General features: G+C 44.5%; 1 protein-coding gene across 1 annotated transcript in view; it reads right to left on the bottom strand.

Moving 5' to 3' along the window:
• Positions 1-24,314, bottom strand: part of LOC142312157 (uncharacterized) — a 228,838-nt gene that overhangs the window by 149,432 nt on the left and 55,092 nt on the right. Inside the window, exons 7-11 of the mRNA XM_075351059.1 lie at positions 14,638-14,787; positions 13,928-14,107; positions 13,731-13,854; positions 13,550-13,647; positions 13,264-13,351 (exon numbers count right to left, since the gene is read on the bottom strand). Of these exons, the coding sequence (XP_075207174.1) occupies positions 13,264-13,351; positions 13,550-13,647; positions 13,731-13,854; positions 13,928-14,107; positions 14,638-14,787 (640 nt within the window). The remainder of the gene's footprint in view (positions 1-13,263; positions 13,352-13,549; positions 13,648-13,730; positions 13,855-13,927; positions 14,108-14,637; positions 14,788-24,314) is intronic.

Below are 24,314 nucleotides of genomic sequence, written 5' to 3'. Positions count from 1 at the left end.
TAAAATAGTATGGGGCAGATACACAGAAGTAAGTTCATGAAAAGGATGTATCAGAAACGGGGCACAGTGGTATTGTAATGAATATACATATAGTAGTCAGAATGAGTAAAATATAGCATAAAATAATAATTAGGTATATCACATAAATTGTATATATACTGTATTTTTTGTATTATAAGACGTACTTTTCCTCCCAAAAATTTGGGAGGAAAATGAGGGGTGCATCTTAAAATCCGAATATACAGTAGCTTACCGGGGGGCTGTCTGTGCAGTGACCGGGTGCGTTCGGGCGGCTGCGTGGCTGATTGCGGGCAGCCAGGTGCCTGTGGCTGCGTGTGGGCAGCCGAGTGCCTCTCTGTCCTGGATGTCGGCTGCCTCTCTGTGCAGGTGGGCGGCCTGCTGGCTGCCACTCTGTGCGTGCGGGCGGGCGGCTGCACAGCAGGTGTCCCAGTGTGTCCGCGGTCCCAGTTTCAAATGATGGCGCCGGGAGTCAGCGCGTGCGCAGATTAAGCCCTTGGATGAGAGATCCATCTGCGCATGCGTCGCTCCAGGCGCCATCATTTGAACGGAACCGCGAACAGACTGTGACGCTCACCGCACCGGCCTGCTCCACCACTGAGCCGCCACTGCTGACGCCACTGAGCCGCCGCCGAGGCTAGCCCAGCCTCTGCCTCCTGTGACCCCGCTTCACCACCACTGCTGCCCCCTCCGGTAAGACAACACTGGAGTATAAGACGGACCCCATTTTTATTTTTTTTTACCTTTTTTATCTCTAAATTTGGAGTGTGTCTTATAAAATGAAAAATATGGTAGATATGAAATCTAGCATAAATTGCAATATCAAACAAAGAACAGACCATAAAATAGTAAACACCACAGAAGTAAAGAGCCCAGAGACTCGGACATGCGTTTCACTCAAGGCTTTCTCAAGGAGTAAATAGGATACAGATTTACAGATCTTACAAATGCTGTCTTATCCAATAGGCATTTAGCAATTTTGATAGATAAAGTGCAGATGTATAGATAACTTTTGATTGGACAAAGAAATGGGAGATGTGTTTCACATGGAGACCAGACCATGAGATATAAAATAGAGATTTAACAGATAATAGGGAAAGAAACCATATGTATCACTGCGTGTACCAATGAAGACAGGCGTGCATTTCACAGTGGAATGAATGCCAAAGTGAAAATAGCCACAGGACACAAATGACAGGGCACATAATGTTAATTCCACTATGGAATGCACGCCGAAGAGAGGAAAACATGAAACCTGAGTGAGGATGGTAAAAAAAATAGGTTGGTGCACTCCACGGTGGTGTGCACACCGGCACGCATACACCAAAGACAAGAGGATCCTTACAAGCTCCATAACCCTATAAAATTGGTGAATAGTGTAGCTAGTGAAAAGTTTCAATGTGTAGCACAACACGCCATGTGATTTTCTCATTACTGGAAATTGGGCCACAAGGAGGGCATTTCTTCTCGTCATCATCTTTCTTTTTTTCATCTTTTTCTTTCTTCTCTTTCTCCTTTTGTTTTTCTTTCCCAGGGTCTAGGATTGGTATATCTAGTTCAGCTTTTAATGTTGTCAAATCAGAAACATTCAGTTCTGGAGAACTGAGAAGTTTGTCTAACTCATCAATTTTCGTAGGAAATCCCACCGAGATTAGCTCATCAGCCTGCTTGCAGAGTTGGCTTTGGAATCCATTTATCTTTTCGATGGCTGCTGTCTGACTAGAGTCACTTTATGATGTAATAACTCTGGAACGCTTCAACGAATTCCAGTAATTCTAAGATTGTTTCTTCGTGACACATAGTGCTTTATGTTAATGGTAAATTTAAGTCCGTATTTTTTCCCTTTATGTGTGAAAATATTGTAAGTTTGGTTTGGTAAAAATTTAGAAAATGTTGCAATTTTTAAACTTTCAATTTTTAAATCCGCAAACCAGTCAGTCATGCTGTATAAAATAATCAACCTCTGGCCTGCTCTAAGCCACCGTCCCCATCCCCACAAGGCCCACGGGAGTCACGGGGACGAGTAGCTGGGCGGGGGGTACTGGCAGGCGGCAGCGGCAACTATGGACACGCGTCGGGCCCTTCCCGTGGATCGCCCTGGCTACGGCGGGCACCTCTCCGCCGCCTCCTTCCCGTCCCACCAGGTTCGCCCCGCCTAGCAGCTGACGTAGGGTATGTCCGCACACTACGTTCTTGATTTGACAAAATAATGCACCCTCTGGCAGACTTTAACAACTGTAAACACTGTGTTTGACAAAAAAAATGCATCCAAAACGCATGCGTTTTGGATGCATTTTGCATGTGTTTTCTATGCGTTTTGGATGCATTTTGACAGTGCGGTCAGCAGACCGAGACAGAGCAGCGAGATGAGAATGAACTCAGATGAGCTTCTGAGGTCAGTGCCAGGACACAAGCAGTACTGCGGGGCCCCGCAGCTGTGACTTCAGAGCTACACCCGAGTTCACTGTCATCGCGAGACTCTGTCTTTGTGTGCTGTCATGATTCATGACAGCACACAGACACAGAGCTGTGCGATGATAGTGAACTTGGGTGAACCCCTGAAGTCAGTGCGAGGTCCAAAGCAGTGACCCGAGTCCACTATCATCGCGCGGCTCTGTCTCTGTGTGCTGTCATGATTCCTGACAGCACACAGAGGCAGAGCCGCGCAATGATAGTAAACTCAGGTGAACCTCTGAGGTCAGTGCAGGGTCTGCAGCAGTGACCCGAGTTCACTGTCATTGCACGGCTCTGTCCCAGCTTGATTTGCGGTCACAGGTGAGGACTCACCTGTGACCGCAAATTACCTGAGTGAGCCGCGAGATCAGCGGTGCCGTCACTCAGGTTACCTGCGGCCACAGTTGGAGTCCTCCATCTGAGACCGCAAATCACCTGTTACGGGGGGGCTGTCTGATAACCTAAAGGAGTATCAGACAGTCAGGGTCCACCGTGCAAAGACTCTGCTGCAGACTATGGCAGAGTGCAATACCTCTGTTAACTCACAGAAGGATATAATAAGTAAGTAAAGCAATTCCTCCCTTACTTGGAGGGTGTGTGGAATCATCTCTGTTAATAATCACAGAGACAAAGGCAATGTGTGCGAAATGGCACCTACCTAGGTCCGCTCTTCTAGTGGTGCAAAAGAGACGAACAGCAGCGTATGCCGCACAAAGCTCCTACCTGCGTTCGCTCCACTAGTGTGCGAGGACACGAACCACTAGATATGGCACCTGCCTAGGTCCGCTCTTCTAGTGGTGCAAAAGAGACGAACAGCAGCGTAAGCCGCACAAAGCTCCTACCTCTGTTCGCTCCCCTAGTGTGCGAGGATACGAACAACTGCCAGATGCAGTATAAGGAACGTTACCCTAGCGGCAACGTCCACCTACGAGTCGAACCACAAGGCCCAGCCAGACCATGTGCCTCAGGCACCTGCCTATGTCCGCTCCCCTAAGAGGTAAGGATACGGACAGCAGCCGAAGCTGTAAGGTATAAGAACGCTACCCTGCCGGTAGCGCTCACCTAGCATAGACAGAGGAATGCCTAGAGGAACGCGCACAGAGCGTCTACTCTTATGCATGAACCAAGAGGACTGAGCGCCATGCGGCGTGTGTCAGGGTCTTATATAGACTCTGTGCCTCATCCAAGATGGAGGACACCAGAGCCAATCCGCTGCCAGAACGACAGGAGTGACGTCATGCTGGCCTATCACCGAGCAAGGCATCACAAGCACATGACCAGCGACCAATCGGCATAGAAGGTGTCAGAGACATGTGACCTCGTGTCAGCGATGATGTCACCCGCACATGTGCAATGGCTCCAAGATAGGACTAAAGCCTGCTTTACACCAGGCAATCTATCGTGCGATAGATCGTCGGGGTCACGGTTTTTGTGACGCACATCCGGCATCGCTGGCGATGCCGGCCTGTGTGACACCTCCTAGCGACGCAGTATCGCTCACAAATCGTGAGTCGGGTACTGCTCGTTAGGTTCCATAAAATCGTTTAATTTAGTTGACCATCGTTTCCGTGGTAGCACACGCCGCTCCGTGTGACACCACGGGAACGATGAGCAGCTCACCTGCCTCCCGCGGCCGCCGCCGGCTCTATGTGGAAGGAAGGAGGTGGGCGGGATGTTTACATCCTGCTCATCTCCGCCCCTCCGCTCTGATTGGCCGGCGGCCGTGTGACGTCACTGTGACGCCGAACGTCCCTCCCACTCCAGGAAGTGGACGTTCGCCGCCCGCAGCGAGGTCGCACGAGAGGTAAGTATGTGTGACGGGGGTTACTACCTTTGTGCGACACGGGCAGCGATTTGCCCGTGACGCAAAAAGGACGGGGGCGGGTACGATCGATTGTGAAATCGCACAATCGGTCGTACCGTGTAAAGCAGGCTTTAGTCTCCGGCGCTCGCACATGTGCAGTAGCAAGAAATCTGGACTTAGTCTCCAGCGCTCGCACATGTGCAGTAGCAAGAAATCTGGACTTAGTCTCCAGTGCTCGCAGCAACCGTAACATCACCTGAGTGAGGGCACCGCTGATCGTGCAACTCACTTCAGTTGCTGCGTGGAGCTCACAGGGAGCGATCGTGCTCTATGGCCGCTCGATGTCAGCTTCCGATGTGGCAGAGCTGAAAGCATCGTGGGACCTTATGTGGACAACGTCGGACCTGGAGGGGTGTCTGGGGATTAATAAAGTCGTGAAAGAGGGTGTTTTTTTTGTCTTTTATTCCAAATAAAGGATTTTTTGGGTGTATGTGTTTATTTACTTTCCATTACAGATTAATCATGGGGGGTGTCTCAGACGCCTGCCATGATTAACTTAGGACTTAGTGGCACCTATGGGCTATTATTGCCACCACACCAAGGCAATTCGGGAAGAGCCGATTAAGGTCCCGGGACTGTCACAGCTAATGGATGTGGCAATTCCAGGCAGCTGCTGATAATTTTAGGCTGGGGGGAAGCCTAAAAATGATAGGTCTCCCCAGTCTGAGAATACCAGCCAGAATCTGTGTGGCTTTATCTTGGCTGGGTATCAATTGGGGGGGACTGCACATCGTTTTTTTTTTCATTATTTATTTATTTTACTGCACGATATAGACCCACCCACCGGCGGCTGTGATTGGTTGCAGTGAGACAGCTGTCATTCAGCGTGGGTGCTCGTCTGACTGCAACCAATCATAGGCGCCGGTGGGCGGGGGAAGCAGTGAATATGAGGTGGCCTAATGAGCGGCAGGCACTTTCAGAAGCAGCCGGAGCAGTGTGACAGCTGTGCAGCGCCGCGCCAGTGATCGGTGAGTATGAAAAAGAGAGGGAGAGACCGACCGACCCACAGAGAGAAACCGACCAACACCGACAGACCGGGACTGAGAGAGACCAATACTGATAAGAGAGAGACAGACACAGAGAGTGAGAGAGACATACCTCATTCATTTCAATGGATGGAAAAAGCAACAAAACGCAATGAAGAAGTGACATGCTGCTTTTTTTATGCAACTATTTTGACAAATATTTGACAAACAAAACGCTGCCTAAAAAAAGCAACGTGCGCATGGAATTTTCTGACTTCTCATAGACTTTGCTGAGGAAGCACAACGCATGCATTTTGTCATTGACACGGTGCAGTTCAAAACGCAGGAAAAAAGCACATGTGCGCACATGCCCTTAGAACTGGTGCGGACCAAGGGTATCTGACTGTTTAACAAAATAAATCAATAAATAACATTTCCCATACGTTTACTTTACATCTGCATCATTTTCCAAATGTTATTTTATTTTTTTAGGATGTTAAAAGCAGTTTAAATTTTAGCAGCAAATTCGCTCTTTGTTTTTCAAGAAATTTACAAAAGCTATTTCTTTAGAGACCTATTCAGATTTAAATAGACTTTGAGGGGCTGATATATTGGAAACTCCCAAAAGTGATATTTTAAAAAAAAAACCAACACACTCCTCGTACTTCAAAACTGCTGTCAGTAAGAATTTCAACCCTTAAGTGCTACTCATGTACAGTTAGGTCCAGAAATATTTGGACAGTGACACAATTTTCGCGAGTTGGGCTCTGCATGCCACCACATTGGATTTGAAATGAAACCTATACAACAGAATTCAAGTGCAGATTCTAACGTTTAATTTGAAGGTTTGAACAAAAATATCTGATAGAAATTGTAGGAATTGTACACATTTCTTTACAAACACTCCACATTTTAGGAGGTCAAAAGCAATTGGACAAATAAACCAAACCCAAACAAAATATTTTTATTTTCAATATTTTGTTGCGAATCCTTTGGAGGCAATCACTGCCTTAAGTCTGGAACCCATGGACATCACCAAACGCTGGGTTTCCTCCTTCTTAATGCTTTGCCAGGCCTTTACAGCCGCAGCTTTCAGGTCTTGCTTGTTTGTTGGTCTTTCCGTCTTAAGTCTGGATTTGAGCAAGTGAAATGCATGCTCAATTGGGTTAAGATCTGGGGATTGACTTGGCCATTGCAGAATGTTCCACTTTTTTGCACTCATGAACTCCTGGGTAGCTTTGGCTGTATGCTTGGGGTCATTGTCCATCTGTACTATGAAGCGCCGTCCGATCAACTTTGCGGCATTTGACTGAATCTGGGCTGAAAGTATATCCCGGTACACTTCAGAATTCATCCGGCTACTCTTGTCTGCTGTTATGTCATCATTAAACACAAGTGCCCCAGTGTCATTGAAAGCCATGCATGCCCATGCCATCACGTTGCCTCCACCATGTTTTACAGAGGATGTGGTGTGCCTTGGATCATGTGCCGTTCCCTTTCTTCTCCAAACTTTTTTCTTCCCATCATTCTGGTACAGGTTGATCTTTGTCTCATCTGTCCATAGAATACTTTTCCAGAACTGAGCTGGCTTCATGAGGTGTTTTTCAGCAAATTTAACTCTGGCCTGTCTATTTTTGGAATTGATGAATGGTTTGCATCTAGATGTGAACCCTTTGTATTTACTTTCATGGAGTCTTCTCTTTACTGTTGACTTAGAGACAGATACACCTACTTCACTGAGAGTGTTCTGGACTTCAGTTGATGTTGTGAACGGGTTCTTCTTCACCAAAGAAAGTATGCGGTGATCATCCACCACTGTTGTCATCCGTGGACGCCCAGGCCTTTTTGAGTTCCCAAGCTCACCAGTCAATTCCTTTTTTCTCAGAATGTACCCGACTGTTGATTTTGCTACTCCAAGCATGTCTGCTATCTCTCTGATGGATTTTTTCTTTTTTTTCAGCCTCAGGATGTTCTGCTTCACCTCAATTGAGAGTTCCTTAGACCGCATGTTGTCTGGTCACAGCAACAGCTTCCAAATGCAAAACCACACACCTGTAATCAACCCCAGACCTTTTAACTACTTCATTGATTACAGGTTAACGAGGGAGACGCCTTCAGAGTTAATTGCAGCCCTTAGAGTCCCTTGTCCAATTACTTTTGGTCCCTTGAAAAAGAGGAGGCTATGCATTACAGAGCTATGATTCCTAAACCCTTTCTCCGATTTGGATGTGAAAACTCTCATATTGCAGCTGGGAGTGTGCACTTTCAGCCCATATTATATATATAATTGTATTTCTGAACATGTTTTTGTAAACAGCTAAAATAACAAAACTTGTGTCACTGTCCAAATATTTCTGGCCCTGACTGTATGGATGCAAATTGGAATATAAAAGAAACTAAATACATTGTAATTTTCACTCTAAAATGTTGCGTTAGCACGACAAAATGGACCCCACAGTTTGTTACCCAGTGCCTTCTGAGTGCGCTGATACCCCATCTGTGGTCACCATGTCAGGCTATGTGTCCACGTTGCTTTTTACCTGCTTTTTTGCTGCTTTTTCAACTGCAGCGTTTAATGCCGAAATGGATGTGTTCTGCTTTTCAAGCAAAGTCTATGGGAATTTGGGTTTCTTGTGCCCACTATGCAGTTCAAACTGCAGCCTTTTTCTGGCAGAAATTTGGGCAAAAACTCTGCTTTGCAGTTCAAAACGCAAATGGCAAAAACAATTGACATGTCAATTGTTTTTGCCATTTGAGTTTTGCACTGCAAAGCTGAGTTTTTGCCCAAATTTCTGCCAGAAAAAGGCTGCAGTTTGAACTGCATAGTGGGCACAAGAAACCCAAATTCCCATAGACTTTGCTTGAAAAGCAGAACACATCCATTTCGGCATTAAACGCTGCAGTTGAAAAAGCAGCAAAAAAGCAGGTAAAAAGCAACGTGGACACATAGCCTTAAACTGAAGAGGCCCCTGAGGTACCAAACATTAGAAACCCCCACAAATTATCCCAATTTGTAAACCTTTTTATTTTTTGGCCCTTGAGGAAGCCACATTCTCTGTGGCGATACGCGTGGGGCAACACCCCATACCCACACCGATCCTGGGACCTTGCACTGCTTTAAATCTGGACCTCAGCAGGTGGTAATATAACCTGGTGTTTCATCTCGGATGCCTTTGGTTAGCTGGTGTTTTACCTTACTTAAATCGGTGTCTGTTGTACGCTGATTTCCTTTACATAAGGGTTTTTTTTTTGTCCTGCTGGTGGTCTATAATTATTACATTGTATTTAACAATGGTGGTGTCAGATAGTATGCTATACTTTTATGTACTATTGGGTATATGATTGCAGTAACTGATGACATTTATGCTCTGTATCCCACCTGGATTTATTATTGTATGGTACATCTAGTATAGTGGTATTCGGAATTTTGGTGTCCGGTTCCTGACATGGAACCATGTATTGGGGTGTTCGTTGATTATACATATTTTAAATGTTTTTAACCCCATCACTGTCTTGTGTGGATTCTATGTATGCACAAATTTTTGTACCAATAAAATAATTTTTTGAATTGAACAAAAACGCATTGGTTGATCCAAATATGCAGCAACTCTTCTTCTCCTGTCTCAATTTGTAAACTAGATGCATCAAGGAAAGTGTCCCCATCTGCATCGTTAGGCCTAAGCCACACGGCGAGAAAATCGGTGCGAGTTAAGTGCGATAAAACATCGCATTCCCCTCGGACCAATTCTAGCCTGTGTGACAGCACACATGAGCGATTATTTTCTCAGCCCTAATCGGACCGAGAAAACAATCGCAGCATGCTGCGATTGTAATCCGAGACTCTTTCTCTCGCACCCATTCAAGTGAATGGGGCGAGAGAAAAATCGCACTGCACTCGCGGTACACCGGTGTACCGTGCGTGCAGAGCGAGAATGTCTATAGCCGGCTACACAGGCGAGAGGGAGAGAAATCCCTCCCTCCCCTCCTGAGTGCCGGCCCGCCCCCCGCAGCTGAGGTCTGCTCGCACGAACGGACCTCAGTTGCAAGGACACAAGCATGAGACTCGGCTCTGCTGTACTGCCAGCACGAGCCGAGTCTCATGCAAGGGGATCGCAGTAGTCCCCGTGTGGCCCCGGCCTTATAGTGAGTGATTCTGTTGGGGGTTTTGTCTGATTTGCAGTTTTTGGGATCTACATGGAAACCACGATGTAAGTGTTCAGTGGTGAGCGCAGGATAAATTTCAGCCAAGCCTTATTCCGATTTTTGGGAGGTAGAATGAACAAATAGACAGCAGTGCAAGAATAGTTCTTATTTTTATTATTGAGCTACACAGTATTAGTGATAGGACAGATTTATTCTTGAAGTTGATGCGATTACAGCGATACCAGATTTATATATATTTATTTTTTATTTCATTACTATCACACGGCAAAAATGGTTTGTTTTTTTTTTATAATAGTTTTCCATCGCAAAATTCAGAGTGATGTAACTTTTTTTATTTTTTAGCGAAAAGAGCTCTATGAGTGTTTATTATTTTGTACAACAAGTTGGAGATTTCTTGGGTACAATTTTGTTGTATATAACGTTTTTGATCACATTTTCTTCAGATGCAAAATGGACAAACTACCAATCCAGTTATTTTTTTTTATATATATTTTTTAAAAGTGATGAGACCAATTTATTTTTTTGGGTCAATAGGATTACAGCGATACCAGATTTATATAGTTTTTATGTTTTGCTACTTTTACTCCCTAAAAACTAAATTTTGCAAAAATGAATTTGTTTTTGCATCGCCATATTCAAAAAACTGTAACTTTATTTTTTTCTGATTGAGCGATATTAGGGCTTTTTTTGCAAGACGATTTGGCATTTCATACCTTTTTCCCGGTTTCTTTTTTACACATGGCTTTTTGATCACTTATTACATTTTTTTGTGTGTTAGTATGATGAAAAATTGACATTTTAAAGGTGTTCTTCAAATTTTTTTTTACAGTATTTGCCGTACGGAATAAATAACATGACAGTTTTACAGATCGGTTCGTTTGGGACACGGCATTATCAATTAGGTGTACGTTTCATTGCTTATTTTGGTTTTAACTCAAAAGCTGTGTTTTTAGTAGCAAAATGGCTTTTTGAGATTTTTCTGCGCTTTTGTATGTGATTTTTTTTTTTTTTTACTTTATTACATATTTTGTTCAAATCAAGATTTATTGAAGAAAATGTAGTCAATACAAAACATTTTTTAAGTGACTACATAAGACTATTAAAGAGATCCAAGAAAAAGGAAACCGAGAATGACATATCTAGCAGGTAAAACCATACATGGATCTCAATATATGAGTAAAAACAGTGATATTGATCTATTTTCAAATTAAAGCATTATCGAAGAGCTAGTAGGAATAGCGAAAAGAAGAAAAAGAATAGAATAGATTAAAAACGTTAAGTAAGAGGAAAAAGGGAAAAAGAAAACAGAGCCCTGCATTAGAGGTTCAAGCCTCACTTCTCTCGGTCACCCCATACTAGACATGGTTCACTAACTTGCAATCCACAGTCCAAATTCCACAGATTCTCTGTACATAATCCAGGGGTCCACACTTTAAGCACCCTTTCCGAAGTGTCTGTTGCCTGTCCTATAAGTTCCTCCATCCTAAAAATCTCATTGAGTTCTGAAACCAGATCAGATTTAGAAGGTGTCTCTACCTGTTTCCACCATCTGGGGATCAGCCTGCTGGTGGCTGCCAGAAAATGCCTAAGGATGCTCTTCTTGTATTTAACAATGGAGAGCTCACTTAGAGACAAAAGGGCAAGCTCAGGGGTAGGCCGAATCCCCATACTTTATTACATATTTTAATTAACTTTTTTTTTACTTTTTCACTTAGGCCAGCTTCACACTTGCGATTAACTCGCACGAGTGCAATGCGAGAAAATCTCGCATTGCCCTCGGACCAATGTTAATCAATGAGGCAGCTCCCATCTGCTATTTTTTTTTCAGTCCAAATCGGATTGAGAAAAAAAAAATAAAATCGCAGCATGCTGCGTTTTGGTGAGTTTCTCGCACAAGTCTCTTCAATGCAAGTCTATGGGTGCGTGAAAAAAACGGATGTCACACAGACGGCACATACACCATCCTAGTGACATCCGTTTTTCTCAATACATTTCACGCATGTAGCAGAGAACAATGTAAATACTCCTGTACATAACAGTACATGAATAGCAGCTGCTGAGGGTAAAAACTGATTGCACACTGACAGCACACTGATGAAAAGTGAACTAAAATCGTCCGACTTTCCAGCATGAGAATCGGACCGATTTTACACTCGCAAGTGTGATTCCAGCCTTAGACTCACTGTGGCACATGATTTTTTTTTTACTTTGATAGCTGGTCTCATGAATGTAGTACTAATTCAGCTTAAAAAAAGCAGCCCACAGTCACCCCAGAAAGTGGCACATCACGATAGTTGTGCCAGTTCTGGTGCTTCACCTCGGCTCTTTCCAATGGCCCTGGTACATTGGCAATCGGGGTAATGGTTTAGGGGTTGATGTCATTTGAGTAGTGTCAGCTGGCATCAAGCACTGGTGTTAGTAATGTAGAGACACCCTCATTACTAACCCAGTAAGTGAAAATAAATATACACAAAAATATTTTATTTAAAAAAAAACAAAAAAACACAAAATACCCTCGACTCTTGTCCTGATTTGCCAATTTATAACAAAAATAAGTCATAAATGTCCGAAGAGGTCTTCCAAATCTGACGTTCACAAATGGGAACTTGAAAGACATAAAAAGAGAAATAAGGAAATAAAAGCAAAACACTGTCCCTTGTCACCAATTTATTATTAAAAAAACACCCCCGCAGCTCCGACGTAGTCCATGGAATTCCCACAATTTCCCCTGAATCTGTGACAAGCAATGATGACGTGAGTAACTGTCGCATAGTCACACAGAGGGCAGTGTGAGACCTGGAATGTCTGGTGAGCGGGGATGTTACGGAGTTAGTGAAGTCACTGCTCGTGAGACAGTCTGGGTCTTGCGCTGCCCTCTGTGTGACTTAGCGGGACCGGTCATGACCGGTAATATTACTTTTGTCATCACCGTTAGTCACAGTTGCTGTGTATAGCACAGCGCAGCCTGACTGGAGGTAACCTAGGACGCATCATTCCCAAAAAGAGGCACTGTAGGTTGTGCTACAGAATCGGTGGACATTGTGAGAATGCCTTGAACTACATCGGAGCAGTGGGGAAATTTTTTAATAATAAATTGGTGAACAAGGGACTGTTTTGTTTTTATTTTTTTACCACTCTCTTTTTATGCCTTTCATGTTCCCATTTGTGGACTACGTCAGATTCGGTGGACTAGTTTGGACCTTCATGGCTTTTTTTAAAGAAATTGGTGAACCAGGCCAAGGCTCGGTAGGTGTTTTTTAAAACAAAGTATTTTTGTGTGAATTGTTTCTCTTTTTACTGACTGGGTTAGTAATGCGGGTGTCTGATAGGTGCCTCCCCATTACTAATATCAGGGCTTGATGCCAGCAGACGCTACACAGCTGACATCAACCCCATAAACCATTACCCTGATTGACAAGGCACCAGGGCAATCGGGAAGAGCCAAGGAGAAGCGCCAGAATTGGCACATCTAATGTGATACGCCACTTCTGGGGAGGCTGTGGGCTGATATTTTTAGGCTGGGAAGGGCCAAATAACATGGACCTTCCCAGCCTGAAATATCTGCTGCCACTGTCTGATTTACTTTAACTGGTTATCAAAAATAGGGGGCACCCCATGCTGTTTTTATAAATGATTTATTTATTAGGTAGACTAAAAACACCCTTCAGTGCCATGTGAAAAAAAAGGATGCAAGTGTATAATATGTATGAAAGTCTAACAGATGCGAAACATGCAGGGCGGGGACTTGAACATGGCGCTTGAGCACCTGTGAAACTTGATTTAATGGTTGTTACTCACCAGGGCTGTTATCTGCAGTAACCTCCTCTATACTCTGCTCATCACCCCTGACATATGTCTCTGTAGTAATATGGGTCAGATCTTCACCCTGAAACAAATATTGGGCAAGTCACAGACAGATGGAGAAGTCACATCTATGATCAGCTCTAATCCTGCCATCTCCACCGTTCTCATTACACAAGTATAAAACATATAATATTGATTGGATAAAACAAGACTTAACACAAGACCTTCACAGCCGTCTACACATCATAGGGAGATTTCATGACACCTTCTCTCCATCTACCTGATGATCCTGAGGAACATTGGGATTTTCTTGTTTACATTCCTGTGGAAGAAGAGGATGGGGACATCTCTCTGGTGTTGTCCTCTTACTGAAAAGATCTGGAAGAAACACATACAGAGACTGAATTCATTCCTTACATATAGATAATTATAGGCCGTGTGTATTTAGTTATGTCCATTACCTGGTGATATGAGAGGCTGGGGAACCTCCATCATGATGGCCTTGTACAGATCTTTGTTTCCTTCTAAATACTCCCACTCCTCCATGGAGAAATAGATGGTGACGTCCTGACACCTTATAGGAACCTGACACATACAATGATACAGTCATCCCCCGATCCCTTCATAGCGTTACTGTATAATGTCCCAGCAGTGTCACCTCTCCAGTCAGCAGCTCAATCATCTTGTAGGTGAGTTCTAGGATCTTCTGATCATTGATGTCCTTATGTATCAGGGGGTGGCGTGAAGGCCCTGTGATTGGGTTCAGGGATCTTCCCAATCTCTCAGACACAGTGTCCTGACAGCGCTCACTAGAGGTCTTCTTCACTACTGTGTAATCCTAGTTATGGAGAGACACATTAATAAATCTCACTACAGACATTTCCAGAGTCCTCACTAGTGATGCGCAAGCTCATAAGTGCTCTTTACTCGAGTCAAGTAGGTTGGACGCTCTGACTGTCTTGACACGAGTAACAAATGTAATAGAAGTCAATTATTGGGCAGTTCGGCTCTCTGTCCACATACAGCCAGCCATAAACAGAGCATTTCCAGGGGAGGAAGGTCAGCATCCGAGCACATTGTTTTTACGCCCAGTGAGAGCCATTCAGAAACTGTAAGCGGTTATCATTGGGGTGCCAGCTACCATCATTGACTGAGGGGAGACGGCTCTTTGTGCCAGGTTGTTCATGATGGACACATCCGAGCACCCGCGTTACTCAATCGACCTTACTCGATCACTCCGATACTCGATCGAGTATCAAGCAGTGGCAAGCAGTCTCGCTCATCATTACTCCTTATCACTCAAGTTCTGTCCATCTGTTATTCCCATTGATAGGAATGATGTAATGTAACGTCATCAGAATCTCTCACCTCTCCAGTAAGCCGGAAGAGGATCTCTAGGGCAAGGTGTAATATCCTCTTTGCCATCTTGTCCCTGTCCTTATCCATCCTTGATGACTCCATCAGAAAAATTCTCTTATATAGAAGGTTTCCACTGGGAGGATCTGATATTGTACGGACCTGAATGGGAAAAAGATGACGATGTAACATCATAAATAATCCCATGTAATAGTCACTAGAGATAATAAGAGAAATGTCATGATCCATATCTGGCTCAGCTGCTGCTTGTATCCTATCATAGGGTAACAGGTCATTGGAGGGGTTAATTCCATTCTACCTCGTTCCGGAGGACAGGCTGCTATATCCTAGCGCTGCTCCTCCGGAAAATCACCAGTAATAGTTCCTGCTCTGCAGTGTGCGTGCCTGGCTCTCGTGAGTTAACTTTGATCTGTCCTGCCTCCCTGCTACCTTGTCCTGACCTGCGTCTTCCTTTCTGTTCGTCCATCGCGCTCACTGACTCCACATTCCTGCCTGCTGTTTACCCAAGTCCTGTCTGTCTTACCCCAGTACCAACTCGTCACTCCTCCTCCCTTGTACGTTACTTTGATTTCCCGGCCTCTGTATTTTCGTTCCTGACCTCGGCACCATCTCTCCGTTCTCCTGTTTACGTGACCGCCCAGATTCTGACCCCTGGCTATCACCTGACCCCGTTCTGCTTTCTCCTGTGCTATTAATGAGACCTCCTGTTACATACCTGGCTTGCTGACTACTCTGTCAGTCTCTAGTGGTTTGTCTGCTTACTGCACACTGAAGCTGTATCTCCACCTTCTTCAGTAAATTCTCAGTACAGCGTGGCAGGAAATATATCAAAAGATAAAAAATGTAGATGTTGTATTCTCTCATATTCTCAGGACATAAGTTGAATATCTTACTAAGACACCTCCTCCATGCTCTCAATGGCGCAACTATGAGAACATTATATTGTGTGGGGGGGAATGGTAGTACTGACGGGGCAATACACTGTGTAAGGCCAAGAAAGGACCACTGTACTATATGAGCAACTAGCAAAGCTAGCTTAGATCACGGAAAATTATGTTAAATTATTGGTTTATCTTGCTAAGGTTAAATTTTCAGTTTCACCATGCAGTTGACATCTTAAAATTTATTATTTTTTTTTTTAGTTTTGGCATTAACAGTTGTTTATTTTTACAAATTTGTCGTAACTGAGGCGAACAACTACTTTTTTATGTTCAATCTATTTTATTAAGTATATTTTCAGAATTACAATAATAAACATGAGCGTATATTGAAAACATTTACACATTTTCAACAAAGAAATGTAACGAACTGTTTAGTTATGTCCTTTTGTGTCCTAAGACACGAATCACTTCCACCCATTCCGAACCTCACAAAAGATTCAACATGACCTTGTTTAGGTGAGTCCGTCCAAAGTTAGGAATGTAGCAGAAAATATCAACATTTGGTTGAATTGGTTCACTAGGACAAAATAGCTTATAAAATATTATATTATTTGTATCTTCAAGAAAGGTTAATGACTTCAAGAAGAAAGGAGATAAGAAAGAGTAAAGAGCAGCAAGAAATATACAGAAGAGAGGAAAGGAAGAACAAAGTGGAGTAGGTAAAGAGGAGGGAAGGAAGTCAGTCGGGGAACAACTACTTTTTTTAATACATTTTTATTAAATTTATTCAAATTTACTCTCTTTTTACAAACACATAACAAAAATTATAAAGGGGACAGCATAGCACTATCCTTCACCTCCCTCCCCAGTGTAACCTATGAGTGGTTAACAGACAAAGGAGTAAGACTCATTTACAGATACCCAACTGGCCATTGTAGGACTTTTTGGTAAACAACGTTTTTCATTTTACCTTCAAGTGCATACCGTATACGAAAAAGATTTTTGGGATTAACCGCACTAGAGAAAGCAACGTAGAATTGACCATGTGAAAAACACGGGTTCTTCAAACAAATGCTGACTACCTTAAGTGAAGGACCCTGATGATTGCGCTTTGTTCATAGTCATAGGAAATGGAAGCCAGATTTGGAACTGTATACACTTAACCCCTTAACGACCGCCGATACGCCTTTTAACGGCGACAAATTAGGGTACTTCTTCCGATCCGCCGCTTTTTAACGGCGGTCGGAAAAAAGGGTCTAGCGCCCCCCAGAGTCAGAAAATTTCCGGGGTCTCAGCTGCCGGGGGTAGCTGAGACCCTGGAGATCATGATTCTGGCCGGTTTTTCCGGTCCCCGCTCACCTGATGACCGGTATACACCGTATACCGATGATGAGGTTACAGTAAATGACCGCGCCGGTAAAAAATCATTTATCTCCCATCTGGCATAAACAAACATGTCAGATGGGAGATAAATCTCCTCCCCCGGTCCTTTCGGGTCCCCCGGTATCCCCAAAGTGTCCCCCCACCCCCCTCCCTCCCGAAAATCTAACATGGCGCTGCACATACAGGCGCGCACAGCAGCGCGCTGGCCGCATTTCCCCCTTTCCTATGGTTTCTGTCGCATGTGCTATGACACATACAACAGAAACCTTCTCCCCAGGCCCTGCCAGGTCACCCCCTATTCCCACCCCGGTGTCCCCCGTACCTGTCAGCTCTGATCCCCCGCGGCCCCCTCCTCCTTCACAGTGCACGCCGGTCACACGTGCAGAGTGCGGCTGTCAGCTTCCTGTGTCTGACTCAGACGCTGGCTGCTGCTGCTGCTTGCACAGAGTCTGCAGCTGTGACCCGGGGAGGGTGGGTGCAAATTCTTTGCACCCACTCTCCTCAAATGGATGGTCTGCCCTCCTAGAAAATGGGGGATACGTTCCCTGAACATGCCCCCCATATTCTAGAAGGTCCAGAATCGCCGCGGGACTTTCACAATGGATTACAGCAGGGACCAGATTTTTTTTTTTCTTTTCAATAAATTGGCCAAAAGAGGGAATGTTTTTGGGGAGTGTTTTTTCAAATAAATTTTTTTTTGTTGTCAATTTTTTTTTATTATTACTGTCAATTAGTTATGTCTGGTATCAAATAGACGCCGTGACATAACTAATTGCTGGGTTTGATGCCAGGTGACATTACACATCTGGTATCAACCCCATTTATTACCCCGTTTGCCAACGCACCAGGGCGCGGGATGAGTTGGGGCGAAGCGCCAGGATTGGCGCATCTAATGGATGCGCCACTTCTGGGGCGGCTGCGGCCTGCTATTTTTAGGCTGGGAAGAGTTCAATAACCATGGCTCTTCCCACCCTGAGAATACCAGACCCCAGCTGTCAGCTTCACCTTGGCTGGTGATCTAATTTGGGGGGACCCTATGTTTGGTTTTTTTTTTTTAATTATTTATTTATAAATAATTTAAAAAAAAAAAAACAGCTTGGGGAGCCCTCCAAATTGATCACCAGCCAAGGTGAAGCTGTCAGCTGTGGTTTGCAGGCTACAGCTGTCTGCTTTACCCTAGCTGGCTATCAAAAATAGGGGGGACCTCACGTCATTTATTTTAATTATTTTTTTTTCTTTTTGGGCTAAATACAAGGCTAGGCACCCTTTAGTGCCACATGAAAGGCACTAAAGGGCGCCAGCTTAGAATATGCAGGGGGATGGGACGTTATATATGTTTGACATCTATCCATTCATCCATTGTAGCATTTTAGGCTATGTACAAACAATCAGGGTTTGCAGCGTTTTGGGCGCAGAGTGTTTTCCCTGCGTCCATAACGCTGCGTTGTGCAGTAGAAGCACAGTGGAAGGATTTTTAGAAATCCCGTGCCCACTGTGCTTCTTTTCTCCGCAGCATAAACCAACCTGTTGCGCAGCTTCCCGAGCCTCAGCATGTCAATTTATGCTGCGGAGATGAGTGTGCTCTGCAGGTAGCATAGAACTAAAGTCCACAGCAGCCTGAACCCAAATCGTGGGCATGGGCAGCTGCGTTCTCCCGTGGACAACACTCACATCTCTGCAGGAAGGCTGACACTGTGTACTAGACGCCGTGTCGCTGGATCATGGCCACATAGCCTAAAAGTGAGAAATTTGTTGCTATAGCAACATTTTTGTGAAGTACCTGTGGATTCAAAATGCTTACTATACTCCTGAATAAAATCCTTGAGGGGTCCAGTTTCCAAAATGGAGTCACTTGTGGGGGGTTTCTAACGTATAGGTACCCAAGAGGCCCTGCTAATGTGACATGGTGCGCGCAATTTATTTCAACTTTTCCAAAATTCAAATCTTGCTCCTTCCATTCCAAGCCCTCCCATATATCCAAACAGAGGTTTTTGGCCACATATGGGGTATCCCTGCGCTCACAAGAAATTGGATAACAACCTGTGGGGTCCACGTTTTGTTGTTGCCTCTTGAAAAAGTGAGAAATGTGATGCTAAAGAAACATTTTTGTGAAAAAAATGAAAATTTTCAATATGGCAACCTAAGCTTATCAAATTCTGTGAAGTATTCGTGGATTCAAAATGCTCAATATACACCTAGATAAAAGCCTTGAGGTGTCTTGATTCCAGAATGGGGTCACTTGTGGGGGGCCTCCACTGTTTAGGCACTTTAGGGGCTTTCCAAATGCGACATAGCGCCCACTAATTATTCCAGCCAAATGTTCAGTCAAATTGCACTCCTTCCCTTCCAAGACCTGCCGTGTGCCCAAACAGTTGATTTCCACCACATATAAGATATCACCAAACTCAGGAGAAATTGCACAATAAATTTCATGGTGATTTTTTTCCTGTTACCCTTGTGATAAAAAAAAGCTACCTGGTTGAAGTAACAATTTTGTGGTAAAATTTTATTTTTTTATTTTCATGGCTCAACGTTATAAACTTCTGTGAAGCACCTGGGGGTTCAGGGTACTCACCAAACATCTAGATAAATTCCTTGAGAGGCCTAGTTTCCAATATGGGGTCACTTGTGGTGGGTTTTTTTGCTGTTTACGTACCTTAGGGGTCCTCCAAATGCAACATGGTGCCCGCAAGCTTTTTCAGCCAAATTTCCTTTCCAAAATTCAAATATTGCTCCTTTCGTTCCAAGCCCTCCCATTTGTCCATACAAAGGTTTCAGACCACATGTGAGGTATCACCGTGCTCATAAAAAAGTGGGTAACAAACATTTGGGTCACATTTTTGGAATTACCTCTTGAAAAAGTGAGAGAATTGATGCTAAAGCAACATTTTTGAGAAAAAAATTACAATTTTCAATAAAGTAACGTTATCAAAATCTGTGAAGTACCTGTGGGTCCAAAATGCTCAGTATACCCCTCTATAGAAGCCTTAAGGGGTCTAGTTTCCAAAATGGGGTCACTTGAGGGGGGTTCCTGCTGTTTAGGTACCTTAGGGGATCTGTAAAAGCAACATGGTGCCCGCAATCTGTTTCAGCCAACTTTGCTTTCCAAAATTCAAATATTGCTCCTTTCATTCCGAGCTCTCCCATTTACCCAAACAAAGGTTTCTGACCACATGTGGGGTATCGGCGCGCTCATAAGAAAGTGGGTAACAAAGTGTGAGGTCCAATTTTTGGTGTTACCTCTTGAAAAAGTAAGAAAATTAGTGCTAAAGTAACATTTTTAGGTAAAATGTTAATTTTTATTTTTTTTCATTCCACATTACTTTAGTTCCTGTGAAGCACCTGAAGGGTTAATAAACTTCTTGAATCTGGTTTTGAGTACCTTGAGGAGTGCAGGTTTTAGAATGGTGTCAATTTTGGGTATTTTCTGTCACCCAGGCCTCTCAAAGTCACTTCAAATGTGATGTGGTCCCTAAAAAAATGGTTTTGTAAATTTTGTTGAAAAAATGGGAAATTGCTGATGAACTTTGAACCCTTCTAACTTCCTAACCCCAAAATATAATGTTTCAAAAATTGCGCTGATCTAAAGTAGACAAGTGGGAAATGTTATTTATTAACTATTTTGTGTGACATAACTCTCCGGTTTATGGGCATAAAAATTAAAAGTTTGAAAATTGCAACATTTTTAATTTTTTTGTCAAATTTCAGATTTTTTCACAAATAAAATAAAAAAATATCCTAAATTTACCTCTAACATGAAGCCCAATATGTCACGAAAAAACAGTCTCAGAATCACCGGGATCCATTGAAGCGTTCCAGAGTTATAGCCCTATAAAGTGACACTGGTCAAAATTGCAAAAAATGGCCTGGGCATTAAGTACAAAACTGGCTTCGTCCTTAAGGGGTTAAAATGGAAGGGCATGTTGTTTGGTAGCAAGGGGATACGCAGAATGTAACCATTGTCTCCCATTTCAGAGTCCCCATAAGAATAGTGGCTTCAATAACGTTGGTTGTTCACTTGTCTCAGCTGTTTGAGACAGTTTTGCTTTCTTAGCTTAATGAATTAACTTGCCCAATAGTCAATAGTTTTTTGAGCAGCATTTTAAAATACAGTCTATATAGATATAAAGCAAAAAATGTGTGTTATGAAAAGTGCCTCACAGTCAGACTGTTCTAGTAGTGCATTACAACCAATCAGAACACAGCTTTCACTTTACCTCAGCAGCTTCAATGCTGAAAGCTGCACTCTGGTTGCTATAGTCATCCAGAACAATCTTACGGTAATGCAATTTTTATAAATGAGGCCCCAGTTACTTCTGCAGTGGCTATAGGCAACCAGAACGAGCTTACTGTGAGGCAATACTCAAATGAGGCCATAGTTACTTCTGTAGCAGCTATAGGCAACCAGAACAAGTTTACTGTGAGGCAATTCTCAAAAATGAGGCCACAGTTACTTCTATAAGAGCTATAGGCAACCAGATGATCTTACTGTGAGGCAGTTCTCATAAATGAGGCAACAGTTACTTCTATAGTAGCTATAGGCAACCAGATGATCTTACTGTGAGGCAGTTCTCATAAATGAGGCCACAGTTACTTCTATAGTAGCTATAGGCAACCAGATGATCTTACTGTGAGGCAGTTCTCATAAATGAGGCCACAGTTACTTCTATAGTAGCTATAGGCAACCAGATGATCTTACTGTGAGGCAATTCTCGTAAATGAGGCCCCAGTTACTTTTATAGTAGCTATAGGCAACCAGATGATCTTACTGTGAGGCAATTCTCGTAAATGAGGCCCCAGTTACTTTTGTAATGGCTATAGGTAACCAGAACAAGCTTACTGTGAGGCAATTCTCATAAATGAGGCCCCAGTTACTTCTGCAGTGGCTGTAGGAAATTAAGAGCTTTTGGGCAAAAACTGTAGTTTTACATTTAACCCACAGACACCCAGCTTTTCCTTTATTTCTATAGAGTCTAAATGAATGGGGTCAAATCTTGTGAAGGGGGGAGATTACGAGTTTTATTGTTCACAGTATTTTTAGTCTGGTGTTAAAGACAGGCAGTGCAAAATTTCACTTACATAGGGTGAAATCTGTGGTTTTTTTATTCAACGGACTACCACGCACAGATTTTCTGCTATATATATGTATAGATGCATGTTTCCATGTTCCCGGTCTTTCATAGTTGGGTCGTCTGTATCTATAAGAGGAAAAGGAACAAAAAATGTCATTATTCTTTGAAAGTGACACCAAACGCATTGAAATATTCTCCACACTCAATGGGTTAATGCCGCCTGCGCCAGGTGATGGGGAATCTCCACATACCTCCACCTGCAGAGCCGCACACTAGAGATATGGCTGCTCTGTGCTTACAGGACCTGTGATGATGTCACATGGAGGGGAGGAGTCAGGGGTCACATGATCAGCTCCTCAGTGTGTGCAGGACTGTGCTGTGCTGGGTGTCATGGAGCTGAGGGGAAGGCTATGTGTGGGGTCAGGAGGGATTTACAGTGTGGATGGAGCAGAGCCGTGTGTGTATGAGGTGTATGTAGCGGAGCCGTGTGTGTATGAGGTGTACGGAGCAGAGCCGTGTGTGTACGAGGTGTACGGAGCAGAGCCGTGTGTGTACGAGGTGTGCGGAGCGGAGGCGCGTGTGTACGAGGTGTACGGAGCAGAGCCGTGTGTGTATGAGGTGTATGTAGCGGAGCCGTGTGTGTATGACGTGTACAGAGCAGAACCGTGTGTGTACGAGGTGTACGGAGCGGAGCCATGTGTGTACGAGGTGTACGGAGCGGAGCCGCGTGTATATGAGGTGTACGGAGCGGAGCCGCGTGTGTACGAGGTGTACGGAGCGGAGCCGCGTGTGTACGAGGTGTACGGAGCAGAGACGCGTGTGTACGAGGTGTACGGAGCGGAGCCGCATGTGTACGAGGTGTACGGAGCAGAGCCGCGTGTGTACGAGGTGTACGGAGCGGAGCCATGTGTGTACGAGGTGTACGTAGCGGAGCCGTGTGTGTATGACGTGAACGGAGCGGCGCCGCGTGTGTATGAGGTGTACGGAGCGGAGCCGTGTGTGTACGAGGTGTACGGAGCGGAGCCGCGTGTGTACGAGGTGTACGGAGCGGAGCCGCGTGTGTACGAGGTGTACGGAGCGGAGCCGCGTGTGTACGAGGTGTACGGAGCGGAGACGTGTGTGTATGAGGTGTATGGAGCAGAGCCGTGTGTGCGAGGTGTACGGAGCGGAGCCGCGTGTGTACGAGGTGTACGGAGCGGAGCCGCGTATGTACGAGGTGTACGGAGCGGAGACGTGTGTGTATGAGGTGTATGGAGCAGAGCCTGTTGTGAATACGTTTTCCAGTTTGGGGCTCCCTCTTGTGATCAGTGCTGGCAGTGTAGTTGATGTGTGGAATGAAAGCCACACACCTGTGGAGGACTGGTGGGTCAGATTGGGCTATTTAACTTAATAGCTTTCTCTTGTTACTTGCCGGTGCTCAATGGTCTCCTGTGTGTTAGACCCGCAACACACATCCGTTTTTTTTGTACGTGTGCGGTACGTATTTGCACCCATGTTATTCAATGGTAGATGGCACACACACGTAAAATCACACGGAACGTGTGTCCGTATCGTAAGTACGTGTGTGCGCTTTTATGCACGGACATGTCCGTTTTTGGCCGGCAGCACGCAGGCACGGACCCGCTAAAGTCTATGGGTCCGTGCCTGCACGTACTGCACACGGAGTATGTCCGTGTTCAGCACGTTTCGTGCGTGTGCGTTTTTACACTAGCGATCTTATTTTTATTTTTTTTTAAATTAAATTCAGTATACTTACCTTTTTTTCTGCTGTTCTCAGTCATACTTACATTGGCGCTTGTTTTTTTCTTCCCCCGGCGCATACCGCTCCCCGATCACCAGCGCTGCGAAGAACAGCTGTGCAGAGAATACGCGGCAACAATTACTTTGAATATGCCGGCCGCTCAATAATCAATCTCGTATTCCCTGCTTTCCCCACCCACAGACGCCTGTGATTGGTTGCAGTCAGACACGCCCCCCACGCTGAGTGACAGGTGTCTCACTGCACCCAATCACAGCAGCCGGTGGGCGTGTCTATACTGTGCAGTAAAATGGTGAATCCTTCACAGGTGACCGCTAATCAGTACGAGGCACACAGACAGAGCCGCGGCATGACAATGAAGTTGGGTGAAGTTCACCCGAGTTCATTCTCATCGCGCAACTCTGTCTGCTGTCAGCCGATATGTATCAACGACATTGTGCAACACACAAACGGACATTCCACACGGACATTCCACACGGACATTCCACGTACACATACACAGGCATTTTACACACAAACAAGGACATTTTACACGTACACACGGCTCGCATACGCCATCACACGGATGCCATA

This window comes from Anomaloglossus baeobatrachus, chromosome 5 (genome assembly GCF_048569485.1).
Source record: "Anomaloglossus baeobatrachus isolate aAnoBae1 chromosome 5, aAnoBae1.hap1, whole genome shotgun sequence".
Lineage (NCBI taxonomy): Eukaryota > Metazoa > Chordata > Amphibia > Anura > Aromobatidae > Anomaloglossus > Anomaloglossus baeobatrachus.
This window is presented reverse-complemented; position numbering and strand designations above follow the sequence as displayed.